The 15,200-nt window shown below is 43.9% G+C and overlaps 1 protein-coding gene across 3 annotated transcripts; it reads left to right on the top strand.

Moving 5' to 3' along the window:
• The first annotated feature begins 5,018 nt into the window (after nucleotides 1-5,018).
• sap130a (Sin3A-associated protein a) lies at nucleotides 5,019-14,744 on the top strand. 3 transcript variants are annotated; one of them, XM_079158047.1, is made up of 21 exons: nucleotides 5,019-5,093; nucleotides 5,748-5,875; nucleotides 5,977-6,242; nucleotides 6,900-7,067; nucleotides 7,159-7,285; nucleotides 7,407-7,522; nucleotides 7,771-7,889; nucleotides 8,309-8,456; nucleotides 8,561-8,651; nucleotides 8,777-8,881; nucleotides 9,020-9,161; nucleotides 9,892-10,007; nucleotides 10,138-10,425; nucleotides 10,526-10,697; nucleotides 11,133-11,231; nucleotides 11,323-11,681; nucleotides 11,805-12,050; nucleotides 12,149-12,274; nucleotides 12,372-12,475; nucleotides 12,596-12,709; nucleotides 13,416-14,744. In XM_079158047.1, exons 2-21 carry the CDS (start codon nucleotides 5,764-5,766, stop codon nucleotides 13,572-13,574), a joined length of 3,177 nt encoding a protein of 1,058 aa, XP_079014173.1. In that variant the 5' UTR covers nucleotides 5,019-5,093; nucleotides 5,748-5,763; the 3' UTR covers nucleotides 13,575-14,744. The 3 variants fall into 3 exon arrangements, with proteins under 3 accessions (XP_079014173.1, XP_079014171.1, XP_079014172.1); XM_079158045.1 differs by having other exon boundaries at nucleotides 8,777-9,161; XM_079158046.1 differs by lacking the exon at nucleotides 5,019-5,093 and adding an exon at nucleotides 5,194-5,303 and having other exon boundaries at nucleotides 8,777-9,161.
• Nucleotides 14,745-15,200: the final 456 nt, after the last annotated feature.

Genomic DNA, 15,200 nt, shown 5'->3' on the forward strand with positions numbered 1-15,200 from the left:
AGTCCGGAGGAGCTCCGTGGATTTCATCGAACTGTATTCTGTATTCCTCATATCAGCAGAGACCGGACCAAACTATGTGTATAAATGTTATTTCGGAGTTCCTTTTTGTTGGTTTATTGCCGTTAAATCATAGCCAAATCAGTTTATGTTGTGTTCATACAGCTATGGTAAACAGCCGACGTGTGGCTTGCTAGACACAGTGAATACAGTTCGATGAAATCCACGGAGCTCCACGGAGCTCCTCCGGACTATGCCGCGCTCCCTCACCGGCGCGTCCAGCGCGATTCACCGATTCACGCGAATGAACACAAATAGTCCCCCGGCGAGAACGGCGGCGCGATTAACGCGGCGCGAATCGTGTTTGGTGTGAACCGCAGCATTACGCTAGCAGCCTAGTGGCCTCATTGTTTGTACCATATGGTTTACACACACACATAGTTTGGTCCGGTCTCTACTGATATGAGGTATCGTAGAGCTCTGGGTGAACACAGACGGCTACAATATGTATGAATATGTATGAAGCTGCGCTCATGTGATTGGTTGAAAATGAGGCTGACATCTGATTGGCTACAGACAGGTCTATGTTGAAAAAAACGCATTTGTGAATCCAGCGAGGGCAGAACAGTCTCAAAAATCCGTACACGAATGTGAAGCGATTTGCAAATGAATGCAGTGCGATCCACAAATAAATACATACAAATCCACACACAAATACATACAAATCCACACACAAATACATACAAATGCAGAAATATATTTGTGATTTTTTTTTTTTACATTTATATAAATCGTAATTTATTTATTTGTGCATTGGAATGTATTTGTGAATTGTTCTGCGTGCATTTGTAAATCGAATATATTTGTAAATCCTTCTGTGTGCATTTGTAAATCGAATATATTTGTGAATTGTTCTGTGCGCATTTGTGAATCTTTCTGTTTGCATTTGTGAGTCTATCTGTGTGCATTTGCGATTATTGAGACTGATCTGACCCCATAAAGTTGCTCTGTTTCTGCTGGATGTGTAGAGGCAACTGTTTGCTAACATGTATGCCATGATGACTTTAAAGTGTTATGGTATGTCAATGTTGTGTTTACAGGTTGTTCTGCTAACCCGAATTGACTAAAACAAACACTGCTTTAAAGTTAGATCTAATTTAAATATGAATTAACCAACTACTTCAACAAAAACAATGAAGTCTGAAGTTTTTTTAAGACAGTGCTGGACAGGTCTCACATGGATCGAACCTAAATATTTAACTATGGATGGATGGATGATTGAAATTACCTGCTTATCAGTATGTAAAAGTTAAACAATTATATTGTTTTTGTAAGGAAAATATAATCAAAAGCAACATCAATTTGATTATCAATATGATTTACTTGCAATTTGTTGATGAAGAGTTGGACTCGCCCTTAAAGACGTATAACTTGACTTGGACTTTTCCATTTCCACAAACATGCATGAGGCACCAGGTTCACCACGACCGTGTGGCTGTTACCAGCCTGAGCTGCACAACCCAGAAAAACTGATTCACCGCAGGTACAGGAATGGGTGCATGAGTCAAAATGTTGTATGTCTGAAGCTGCGCTCTCTCTGATCTCCAGGCTAAATGAAGACAATGGCACCTGAGTCAGCGGTAAAGATCAGACGCTGTGCAGCCAGGTGCAAGTTGGTTACCTGTGAAAAGTCTGCTTCCCTAGGTCTACAATGCCAGTGAGTAATTAACAGAGTAGACGAATGAGTAAGTGGAACATCTGGGTGTGAAATGGAAGAGATTATAAAAGAGAATTCAAACTAAAATGAGTTCTAGGATGGATTAATCAGCATAACTGGGAAAATCCCACATGAGCCGACACATGTTAATACTTGAATGTCACACCAGTTTAGTCTCAGCCTGCCTGACTACAAATGCCTGCAAATGACCACCACTTTTATGATTGTGGAATGCAATTGTTGAAGTAAAAAGCTAACGTTTAGGCTATAAACCAACGACACCGCGGTCACATGAGTATACACAACGAGACAGTAAAGACTAATCGGTGTCAGTCACTTGTTAGTGACCGCCTTTTTTTTAAGACACCTAAAAGCTTCAAAACTCATGAGAGGGGTATTTACTGACGTGTTTTATTAATATTTTATTTATTAACCAAAAACCCATTCGAAAAGACATTGACTTAGAGACGAGGGAACCAGAAGAGCACAAAATGCTGATTCATTTCCTGGTTTTAAGTCTCATTCCTGCAGCATTTTGTTTATACTTATTTCTTTGTGAAAATGAATTCCACTGAACTCACATCATTTTCTTAAGTACTCAGCAGTCATATCCAAAGAATGCTTGTCATGAAGATCTCACAAGTTCTCAGTTGAAACAGGTGTATTTGAGTGAGTGTGTGAGCACAGCTGAGGAAACTTAGTGGTCGGGCCTCAACACGCAGGAATGTTTGATACAACCCTGTACGGCCCAGGTGTACGTATGTCTGCTGACGTACTTGACTAGACCTCTTTTCTTTTCCCAGTGTTTACATGTTGAAAGATTCCCAAATATATGACAAAACAGAAACCGGTGGGGATAAACCAAAATAAATAGACCTAATAACTTATTTTTCAAAAATAAGTTTTATTGTCTGTAGTTTTTTTTTTTTAACAAGCTTTGTAATTTTCCATGGCAACATCTTGGAGGTAACGATAAATCCTACTTAGTAAAGTTGAAATGTCGGTGATTTATTTTCAAAACTGTATGTGTATGAAACTTTTCTCTTAAAGCCAACGACGATTTTAAGTTGATGGTCGAGACATGTCTTTTTTTTTCCCCCAGAAGAAAAAGCAGTTAAGTATTTATTAGATGTCATAACAAAATGCCAACCGTTAACAACTCAAGAGCTGAATAGCCGCAGGGACTGTTCATGAACCACTCAGAGACAGATGTCCTTCTGCAAGTGACATAGATGTTACACACTACACAGGGAAATAGCTGTGGCTAGCTGTAGATGTGAAGATAGTCACAGATACAGCCATTTGAGTGACTAGACAAATGGTGGAACTGAAAGCCACGCATCTTCTTAATATCTTTGAATAATACCCGAAAAACAGGGAATCCCCAGAAAGGGAATCTAATAAAGCACACGTTCATCCGCTGTATGACCACACACAAACCTCGACATCCAGACGTGTAATTTATTTAGATTTACACAAGTGGCCTAATAAAAACCCACTGTTACCGATAATGACGGTAGTTTGTGCAGTCTTGGAAAGTGAACTCTGAACAAACTGCCCCAAGAAAGAATGTCCGAAATATTCATAAAGTGGAAATGGACTTTATGAAAAGGAATGACGGCTACTCAGTCAAAGCACAGCTATTAACATTTAGTTTAGTTTAGCTTTAGTTTAGTTTATTCTGCACAATTTTTAAAATACACAAACATAAATAATAGCACAGTGCAGAAAGAGGCAGACAACCCACTGGGCTTACTGTATTTGAAGCCTCAAAGTCAAAGTCAGCTTTATTGTCAATTTCTCAATATGTACCGAACATACAGAGGAGTTGAAAAAACGTTTCTCTCCGGTCCAACATATAGGCTAAAGTGGATACAGATAATAAAGTGCAAATAGATAGAAAAACATTGAGACAACATATATCTTAAGAAAAACTATCATTCTGTATTTAGCAGCAGTCAGACATAGGGTATTTAGCAGCGCTCCTATTTAATATTAAAATGTCACAATAATATAGAGAACGCAAAATTAATATAATATGACTATTGTGATATTAACATTATTTCCAATAAGCCAAGACAGTGTGACAGTGAGCCAAAATCTGAAACCGAGGCAGCTAAATGGAATCCAGCCATCATTAATGTGATTGTTTACACCTGTGTTTTCCTTCTGTCACTCAAGTGTCACTCAAGTGTCACAGTAGACGTTACCGTCCCGAGACGTTTCTGTAGTTGGTTGCTGCTCTCTAGTGTTTCACTGATGGTATTGCGGCACTGGGAGGGCTCCACTTTAGTCCACTAGCAGGGAGAGACGATGAGCCTGCAGCAATCAGATTTTAAAGCGGGAGACTCCGCTCCGGAGGCCCCGCCGCCACCGGCAATGCGATGGTCACGTGACAAACGGAGATAGCCGAACCGTCTCTGGCCGAAGGCATCAGCAGGTTACTTTCCAGCATTTCACCGGGGTACACTTAATATTGAAACACCTGCAAATACGCAGCTCACGCCAGTGGTAGAAATAACTTATATGTGTGTTTAATTTACTACATGTAGCACATAAACTCTGAGGAACTTTACTTTAAGTTCACTTTATACATCCACTTCACTACTTTTCAAAATCAAATATTGGAGGCTACTTTGTACTCCACTACATTCATATGCCAGCTATTGTTAAAATGGTACATACATAACATGATACATGTTATGCATTATTAAAGTATTATTACAATTTGTAAATAGTTTTACGCTACAAATACTACAACCAGCTACATTATAATCAGCCGTACATGTTGTGCATCAATAAAAACCAAACACAAAATATTGTAAAAATGTTTATGCATTTTAATTTTGATACTTTGTAGCCCACATTTTGCTTATCTGTTTTCTGAAGTATTTATTGTATAATATGAATGCAGGTTTTTGACTTGTAATTGAGTACGTTTACTCATTTGATTACTTTGACAAAGGACCAGAAAACTTCTTCCACCACACTGAATGATGTTGTTCAACATTGTATTAATAATCTTCACAAACAGTGGAGCAAGCCATTGATGTATAAAGACCGGAGCCGGGTGGCAGTGCTAGCAGATTAGCTCCAGTGCTACCTCGGCTGCCTCCGTCGACCATGTGACTCTGGTGTTGCAGGTCGGAGCTGTTGCCCGCGAGTATCTCCTCCCTGGTGCAGCTTTAGGTTGGTCAAAACATGTCCCGAGCTCTGATTGGTCAGTGACCTGATGTTGTCTTCTCTGATTGGTTGAATAAAACAGGGAGGTCCGGTTCCTCTTCAGTGTTCTTCCGGCTTATACGTTGGAAAAAAGAAAAGACGAATGGAAAAAATTGTAATCCACAAAACGACCACTGCCTAGTTCCTCTGTATTACGGTAACATCTGCACACATGTAGATACTTGTTTGTTTGTTGAGCCCTCTGAAGTTTATACCGTTGTACTCTTTAGAAAGTTCAGGGTTTAGCACGAAAAGCAGGCGGCAGCAGGGTTAGCGATTTCAACGTTAGCCTGCTGCTAGCTAAGATAGCTGGCTAACAAGATAGCTTTTTAGTTGTAAGGTTACCGGACCAAACGCAGTGACAACGGTGAGCATTGCTGAGCACACATCGTTTGGTCACATCGACGCAAGCAGTCGACAAGTCGCTTCTTTGCCCAAACTTGATATTTGATCAGCAACGATACATTTGAGACATTATGTTTTTGGCCACATAACGGTAAACAAAGGTTCAGACAATGGTATTGTCTTGTCTTTCATGGTACAAATGTATTTATAACAGTGTCCCTTTTTATCTGCACCATTTCGTTAACGTTAATGTTGTCGACTTGCCTCAGGTTGTTTTAGCATTTTGTTACATTAGCCTGTTTATCTCCCCGCGCCGCCTGTAAAGGGTTAACAGGTCGGCTTTTATTGTTGTAGCCGCCATACATGTTTACTGTTAGGACTGCGATTGTTAACGGAGTTCAAACATTAATGATACCTCCAGTATGTCCGCTACTGGAATTAATGTACAATCTTGATCCTATTTTAGGTCGTAATTAGTTAAAATGAGCTCCCAGCAATTCCCCCGACACGGGCTGCCAGCCTCCAGCGGGGGAGCTCCTCAGATCCCTGCAGCTGGAAACCTGGTGTCCGTCAATCAGCCGTCACATCCTCAAGGTAACCTATTGTCACTGAAATGTACTCGCAGGATATTTCATACATGACGAGGAAGAAACCTGTAAGTAAATGTTCAATCCGACTATTTTTTCCCCCCCTAGGCGGTGGAGATGCTGACAGCGGTCGGGATGCTGACCACGGGCAGCAGGACCATCCACCTTCTGGGGGCGGGGGAACCTTGTCCTTCAGAGATGAGAAGCAGGAGACGATGGTGGTCCGACCTTACCCACAAGTACAGACGCATGGCCAGCCACAAGCTACCCCCCAGACCGTGCCTATTCAGCCCGGCACACCTGTGACTGTAGCTGCCCCCTCTGTCCACCTCCCACAGGGCCAGCCTGCTGTCCTCACTGAGGGACAGATGAAGGTGATGGTTATGACCACAACTGTTCATGTATAGAGGATTTGTCTACATGTTAATAGTAAAGTATGTAGTGTCTTCAGTGTGAGATGAACACACATGAACTCAAATCATACATAAGTTGGCAGAGATATGAATTTTATTTCTGTAGTGAGAAAACAATAAGCTGATGCTGACTGATTTATTCTACTTCTGTTAATAGCTGTCTAAATTGTTCATGATTTTAGTCATTATTGAACCCTGTGACGGAAAGATATTACTGTATATTTAAATATCTTCAAAAGCAGCTTCTTTTTTCATGTTTAAATCACGCAGGCAGTGAAACATTTTAAAGATCTAGATAATCAGGTTGGATAGCTCTTCTTCCTTTGTGTTATGAACAACACCGTCTACTCAATTGTTAATAAATAAAAATGTTCCTGAGGTCCTTAAACTTGAATGATAGGTAATTATTGTGCTCGATAACTGGCTTACCCATAACATTTACTCTAAACTGGCCATGTGAACAATGTCTAACCTTACAAATACTTAAAAAAAAAAAAGAAGTGTGTTTTACTGCATTATGTTGCATTTCTGTTAACTTAACATGGCTTGTTTTTGTAGCACTGTTCTTAACACCATTCTGAGCTAAAAAAACAAACAAATGTGTTTATTTTTGTTTAGGCTGTCCTGAAGTCACCTATGCCAAGTCGTCTTATTGCCCCAGCACCAGCTTCCAACCAGGGCCATATCCCCATACCCCCCAAGGTGCCCGGTCACATGACGGTCACCATAGAGAGCAGTATTGCTCCAACCCCCTCTATTCCTGTGGCAACTATCAGTGGTCAGCAGGTGAGTGCTCTGTCAGTTGGCTGTTGGTGCACGTTATTGTCTCTGTCTTGCTAATGACTGAAGTTGTGGGCTCCTTTTTATTGTGTTTCAGGGTCACTCGAGCAACTTACACCACTTGATGCCAGCAAACATTCAGATCATTCGTGGCAATGCCCCTGCGCTGCAGATCGGGACCCCTGCGGTGCCACCCCAGCCCTTCACCTCCCACTTACCCCGAGGTATGCATGATGTACTAAGAACAGCGTGCCAGGCTCCATGTTTGCCTGTCCTTGACACGGTAGACCATTTCCCACTCGTCCGTAGCGCTTTCTCTACATCAGTCTATTGCTTCCCCTGTAGGGGCTGCTGCAGCAGCTGTTATGTCCGGCTCCAAAACGGTCCTGCGGCCAGCCACCGGAGCAAGTGCGGCCTCCGGCCAGCCCACAGTGCAGCACATCATCCACCAGACAATTCAGGTACCGGGATGCACTGTCATCTGTAGATGTGCTGGTATAGAGTGGTGCAGGGATGATGTATTTTTAAGGGCCAACCCCGGAAGTTAGCATCGACCTGGTTCCCTCGACGAAAAGCCGATGGGATATTTCCATTTGGATTATTGCAGAAAATAAACCCTGTGACAAACACTAGTTTATGTTACTTGCAGCACTCTTATCTTGTTGGACATTTAGAAAGTTTGTGTGTAACCGTGTCATCCTCCCCACAGTCCCGCCCTGCCGTGACAACGTCCACAGCCGTGCTTCCAACTGTGGTGGCGCCCATTTCCAGAACTCAGTCCCCAGTCATCAGCCCGACAGTCACACACTCTGCAGAGGTGACACACGGGTAAGCAGCAGTCCCGAGAATGTGTTGACAACATGACTATGAGTTTAACAGCAAAGTAGAACCAAACAGTTTGTGGTGATCGGTGGACCTGCCCGCGTTGTGACTGCATGGTAAACTATATGTTTCTATTGTCCTTTTTTAATTCCTTAAAAGTCATTTGTGTTCTTTTAATGTAGAGTTATGTGGATGAAGTTATCCAGTGCAGCTTTAAAGCAGTTAGTGGAACAGTATGAAATTAGCAAAATGGGTCTGTGTGTGCATCAGAGTAATTGAAACAGCTAACAGAGAAAAGTCACTAAAACAAGTAAACTTTTGTGTAATATGAGTTATTCTGCACTGGCAGTTCCCTCTGGGCTTTTATCAAGCCATGCCTGTTCCTGATTTAGTGCACTAAAGGGACAGTCTCTCTCCCCCCCCAGGCGTCCAGGGCTGGCCATTCACCCCCCTTCGGCCACCGTCAGTATTCAGAGGTCTCAGACATCCCGTGACACCGCCACGCGGATCACGCTGCCGTCCCACCCAGCGATCGGGGCCCAGAAGCCTCAGCCTCCGCACACCATGACACAGGTTACTGCCTCTTTATGACTTCCTGCAAAAGAACTACTCCTTTTTTATACAGTGACTGACATAACTGCTTTAAAAAATATATATATATATTTGTCTCCCCACAGAAGCCCATCTTCAGTCCTGTAACACCAGTAGCTGCAGCAACTGTGGCGCCAATCGTTGCCTCCAACACTGTGCCATCAACCACCACAATAGGTATGACCTTTCTGTATATTTATGCCTACAAACTAGTCCCAAAACTTTGACTAAAGAAACATGAAATTAAATAAAGTGTGTGGTTATTTATTTATTTATTATACACCTTCCTTCTCCATGTTTAGGCTCTGTGCCACACAGCCAAATGTCCAGTAATTCTATTGTCACCATGACAATGGCCTCGCACTCCTCTCATGCTGCAGCGGTGACCACCTCTGCCATCCCCGTTGGTAAGCTGGCCGTTTGGTCTCCACGGTTGGAACATTGTTGCGTGCTTCATAAGCAGGAGGCGTTCTCTCAATCTGAATCAGTTCATAGTGCGTTTTATTACATCTTTCTCTTAACTGTTCCTCTTGTGTTGTGTCCAGCTAAAGTCGTCCCTCAGCCCATCGCCCACTCCTCGACCCGTGTGCAGCCCGACTACCCCGGAGAGAGAACCAACCTCATCCCCATCTCGGGCCATCGGTCGTCTCCTAACCCCGTCACCATGGAAGCAAGAAGTGACAACAGGTGAGCGCACAATGTTGACCAATGCGGTTATAGCAGATGAAAAAAGAATGAATCTGCTGTCCAATACCAATGTGTAACACAATGGAATGGAATCTGCATTCTCAGCGTGTTAGTGTTTCTCTTACTAAACAAACACTATAGACGGATATTTCTGCAAAGAGCTCAGTTGCGCTGCCTTCTTGTCCTCTATTTATATTTGCTATTGCCCACAAATTTGGGCAAAACCGAAACAGATGAGTTGTGCATATACATTGGTGTAGTAATCTAAAAGGGATTGGCACATCGAACTGGAAGTATTGACCAAGTAGTGAGCAGTAATCAACAAGTATATGTTCATATACTAAGTAACACGGCTGTACTTGGCGCTAAGCCCAAAGCATCACTGTGTCCAATGTGTTTGTGTTGATGATGTTCACCATCTTAGTTCAGCATATTAGCTTGACTTCACAAAGTAAGATGTTAAGACTAGTTGAAAAGTCAGGGGTCACCAAAATGATTATCATTCATACGTGAATGTGCGTAAAAATGCCAATCCATCCAGTAGTTATTGAGTTGAAGATTGAATGAATATGAGATCCATATCCTGTTGTTGTTATTAGGAATGATCTTGTATTTACATCCATCAAAAGAAGAAATGAAATGTGATCAACATTTATTAACCTCAGAAGTACAGAGACTTTATTCAGATGACGATGAGTGTCGGAGTAATCTTGTATGTTTTATTTTGAAGGCCCTCGGTGCCTGTGCAGTTCCAGTATTTCCTGCCGGCGTACTCCTCCTCGTACCCTCTGACACACACATACACCCCCATCAGCAGCTCTGTATCCACCATCCGCCAGTATCCCGGTAAGCTCTGTCATAGCTGACTACTGTGGTGACCTTTTGTTATTTGACTTATAAAAGCTATAAAAATCGTACCTATGAAATGTGAAACTGGAGGGTTCCACCTGTAACTCTTATTGTCCCGCCTCATAAGTTACTCCTCAAGCTCCAAGTTCAGCGCTGCCCACCCAAGGCGGAGTCGGCGTGGCAACCACTGTCCATCTAAACCACATGCAGCTGATGGCGGTGGATCGGATCGGTCTCCCATCTGCGCAAATCAGCACCCAGGGGATCCAGCCGGCGGCCATCGCCGCGCAGGGCATCCAGCCCGCACCCATAGGAGTGCAGGGCCTGCACACGTCTGCGCCGATCGGCACGCAGGGACTACAGCAGGCGCCGTTAATCACTCAGCAGCAACAAGTGCAGTCTGAAGCCAAGCCTGGTAATTACTGAACCTGTACTGCTTCACTAAAAAAAACTGTGTGTTGTTGACTGAGCTTTGCTGAGTTGCTTGTAACTGTTGTTTTCTATTTCTTTCTCAGGGGTTGTTTTGGCCGATGGCTTTGTAGCGAGCCCCATCAGCAGCACGTTCAGCACCACCCAGCCAGTGGCCACCATGGTGCAGGCGCATGCCCAGGGAGGGGTAGGAGGAGCCCCCACCCTGGTCTCCTCCCCGAGACCCAGTATCCTCCGCAAGAAGCCCGCTAATGAAGGGTGAGTAGAACACCAGCCGTCAGATTCAGCAACGTTTCAGAACTTTGAATTGCTTGTTTTAACCTTCTGCTTACGAGCAGTTGTGCATTTGTTAGATTTGATAATTGCCGAAATAAAGAAGGAAACGTTAGCGGTTCGATGCTAAAACAAAATGTCACTCTCGAGAAATGTGACATGTCGCTGCTTTAGACTATCTCTTTCCTATCGTCTGAGTCATTACGGACTGTGGTTACCTTAACCCTGACCTGCTTTAAGACCTAAACCGGAAAACTGGGTTTAAGTCTCCCTCTTCATTGTAGGTATTTGTAGACGAGGCTTTTCACTGTCCCTTAATAGCAGGTTGATTGTTAGCATTAGATTCTCCAAATTCAGTTTGACAGAAACGTGTGGAGGTCCAAACAGGGTCGCTAAATGTTTCACTTTTCACCAAACCAGATGTGTTCGCAAGAACCTGATCCCCGCCCAGCCTAGTGAACCCAGTAGCGGCAGAATGGAGAGTGGCGTGAGGGGAGCCGGATCTCCCCGACCCGCAGGGTGAGCCTTCGTTACACGGATCACATCAGTTCCATTCGTGTCGTTATAAGTTATGAGTCTGTAACCCGATGTTTCCGATCCTTTCCTCCAGCGTGAAACCCAAAGCTGAGGTCCACATGGCCGTGGCCCCTCCTGTCATGGCTGCAGTAGAGGCCCTGCCTTCCCAGGGAGGAGAGCAGCAGGCCGTGTCCTCCGCCCAGCACCTTGCCCAAGCCATCCCCGCCATGCTCGCCACGCCGGGGCCTGCGCCTCCCTCCCAGGCCTCCACTGTCGTCTCAGCCCTGCCCGCAGCCATGGCTGTAACTCCCCCGGCTCCCGCTTCGATGGCCAACACAGTGGCCTCCCCCACTCAGCCCGCGGCCAGTAGCACCGCCGCTTGTGCTGGCAGCTCCGCCTGCCCCGATTTAAAAATAAAGCAGGAAATGGAGACCATGGACACCTCACAGCCAGGTGAGCAGCGCACCGGTCATTAAAAGTGAAAATCGATTCATGTTGAATTAAATGGGAAACGGATGAACGCAAGGAAACCGAAACAAACGCATCAGTAAACCTGTTTTTCTCTCTTCCCCTCAGATCCCAATGCTAACTTGTCATCAGCCCCAGCTCTCACCACCCAGGCCTCCACCCTGAACGCTCCTGCCATGGGAGATCTGATACCTGGGGCCTCCCCGAGGAAGAAGCCCCGCAAGCAGCAGCACGTCATTTCCACCGAGGAGAGCGAGATGGTGGAGACCAACAGCACGGATGAGGAGAAGGCCCCAGGCAGGCCCATCACCGGCAGGGCGGAGAGGCGCGAGTCTCCACCAAGGGAATACGTTGGTTCGTAATGTCATGCCAATCAATGTCGCAGTGATCGTGGTGGTGGTGATGATGTGTAATCATGTGTAATCAGCACTTTTTAAATTTTTGTCTTCCAGATGAGGAGGGAGTGCGTTATGTACCAGTCAAGCCCCGACCGCCTGTTACTCTCCTGCGGCACTACAGGAACCCCTGGAAAGCTGCCTACCACCACTTCCAGAGGTACAGCGACATCCGGGTCAAAGGTCAGTGGCTTTCTTGCTTATGTTTTATACAGCGAGCGAGAACGAGTGCCGACCGGCGTTTTGTCTTTCTAACAACAACCGTTTGCTTGTCTCTCAGAGGAGAAGAAGGGCAGCTTACAGGACATGGCCAACCAGAGAGGAGTGGCATGCAGAGCACAAGGCTGGAAAATCCACCTGTGCGCTGCACAGCTCAGGCAGCTGGTGAGTGCTGCTGTATAATTCTGTAGTATTGTTTATCTGAGTGATGTCGATGAAGGTTACGTTTGGTTGGTGGCGTTTTCTTTTGGCCCTATGTTAACACGCTTGTTACTTGATCTGTAGTCGAGTTTGGAGCATGATGTGTACAGCCGCCTCTCCACCCTTCAAGAGGGCCTGATCCCTAAGAAGAGAGCCGGCTCCGATGACGACCTTCACCGAATCAACGAGCTCATACAGGTACGGCTGTTTACTGCAGACTGACTGACGCCTTTTAAATAGGAATTTCTATTTCTTTCTTTTTATTACTATTTCTATAAAAATATGACATTCTTTACATAAGTATATGTGTGTATGTAAAGACTGTCGTACTTTACTTTTGTTAAATTGCTGCTGGACCGCCCCATTAAGACGGGTGCAAACTTAGTTTTTTTGACCACAGTGAAAATGGCAACAAATAAAGTTGAATAAATCTATCAAAATAATCCTTTCGATGTAAACATGAATTTTTGGAAATGATTACGTGTATCTTTTGTTTTCCACTAAATTTAGACTTTCTAACGTTCCGGAGTTTGAAATGTTTGGATCACATGAGTTGGAAGCGTTCCGTAAACAAACAATCCGACGCAGTCGTCCCTGGAATCTACAAATAGAATAATACTAAAGATATCAGTATAGCCTGGTCTTTATCTGCAACTGTGGTTGATCGTGTTGAAGCGCAATGAATATGAATCCAATCAAATGTTGATTTACAATTTGAATGTCGACGTTACGAATGAAGCTTCAGACAGTTCAGTTTGGTTAAAAGTTTATCTGTACTTTATTCCGTCGTGGTTATTTTTGATGAGGTTTAGAAGCCATTACGAAAACATTACGAAAGCTGCTCTCTCTTTGTCTTCACCCACAAGTGTTGACAGCTGAAGGTGTCTGTGCGTTTGGTCCCCAGGGTAACATGCAGCGCTGCAAGCTGGTGATGGACCAGGTCACCGAGGCCAGAGACACCATGATGAAGGTGCTCGACCACAAGGAGAAAGTGCTGAAGCTGCTCAACAAGAACGGCGCCGTCAAGAAGTCCTCCAAACTGAAGCGCAAAGAGCGGGCATAAGCTTGGACCCCCCCCCCCCCCCCGAGTGAAGAAGCTGCTCAGAATTTGGTGCTATGAGTTGCTGCATACAATCTCTCACCCACACACACACCCACACACCCCCCCACACACACCCCATCTGCCCGAGAGCAGACGGAGAGAAGTGACGGGAGGACTACAACAAGCAGACCAGCCCATAATGAATAGGTTCTCATTGAAGACCCATCGTAGGTTGCTTTAGAGTGGCCAACTGGATGGCCCTGTCACTGCCCCCCCCCTTTTATTTTTGGTCAACTTTTAAAGACCCCAGAGACCATTTCTTACTAACTTAAGTTCTGCCTCTCCTTTTTAAGAATGTGTGTGTGAACTGGCACATTGTGCTATCTGATGATATTTGGCACTGAGCGCAGTTGCAGTAGATATTGATGGAAGTATTTCAGTTCAGAGTTATTGACGGCTGGGTCAAATCCAAATCCTCTAAAAGGAGTCCCTTTAGTAGGCTGTGTGTATGCAGACTGAGCTCAGTCGTGCTCTTTTCATTAATCTGTGCCTTCATTTTGTGGGTGTACGTGAAATGGACGGGGACACGTGAAAGCTGTTCCACGTGCTGTCAAAATCTATTCTGAAAATATCATTCAGAGCGTCAGGTCAACTTCACTGCTTCCCCTTTTTCCTCCCGACATGCTGCACCTGCTGTTTTCTATTTCAGATTTGTTCATCTAGTATGGGTACAAAAATGACCCTATTACCAGCCACAAGTTTAGCTGTAATCTAAACGATATTGAAATACTTACATTGGTTGAGTTGACACAAAAGAAAGGACACTGCATAATGCCAAGTTAACTTCACATTTACACTGCCATGAGTCCAAAGTAAATGGATGTCATGGTGGTTAAAAACGATACTTTCATTCGCTTTCAGAAAATGAGAGCTTGAAAGAAAGAGAGCCGAGTATCCTCGCGCGATCACACTGGCGGATTGAATTCATGTAAATCACTGTAAATGTGCTTTTTGGTTTTCCATTGACCTGGTTCTTTTCCAGTTTTGTACTCAATGAAACATTTCGTGTGGTGTGGCGTGCGGCGCCTCATTTTGCAGAGTGTAACGGTAATAACGTTACGAGATGAAGCGAGCCCGAAACATCCAGCTGTTGTACATTGTTTTTGTCTGTGTAATTATAGTAAAGATACTTAAACCATACCAGATACACTGTGGTTTTTTTATTTGAGTGTTTTCATTTTACCACTTAAAATTGAAAAATTATTTTATTTTATTTTTTTTGTTTATTTTATTTGATATGGACATCACAGTAGCATTAGAATTGTAACATACATTTATGCACAAAGCCCAGATGCACTGTGTTAAGTGTTTGTAGCAAAATGCTAATTTACAACACCTGTCCACAGGAGGCTTTTTTTCTTTTTAAAAAGAAGTTTAAAATGGAAATAAAAAAGTTAAAATAGAAAATAGGAACAAAGAGAAAATATATCCACAGATACATATACAAATACAGATTCATACACAAAGTGCAAGTGTGGTTACAGATTGAAGGTTTTTGCCTTTTTCTCTTTAATTCCAGTTAACCAGTTGTGTGTTTCATTCATTCAATCACACAATACAGCAGTGGTCGTTGCAGACGCCCCTGGT

This window comes from Pholis gunnellus, assembly GCF_910591455.1.
Source record: "Pholis gunnellus genome assembly, chromosome: 4".
Lineage (NCBI taxonomy): Eukaryota > Metazoa > Chordata > Actinopteri > Perciformes > Pholidae > Pholis > Pholis gunnellus.

Excerpts from the sequence above, each read along its gene's own strand:
- sap130a (XM_079158045.1), top strand. The coding sequence starts at position 5,764 with ATGAGCTCCCAGCAATTCCCCCGACACGGGCTGCCAGCCTCCAGCGGG. Across the intron at positions 10,426-10,525 it reads GCAGTCTGAAGCCAAGCCTG|GGGTTGTTTTGGCCGATGGC; the intron begins GTAATTACTGAA and ends TTTCTTTCTCAG. Across the intron at positions 11,232-11,322 it reads GGATCTCCCCGACCCGCAGG|CGTGAAACCCAAAGCTGAGG; the intron begins GTGAGCCTTCGT and ends CCTTTCCTCCAG.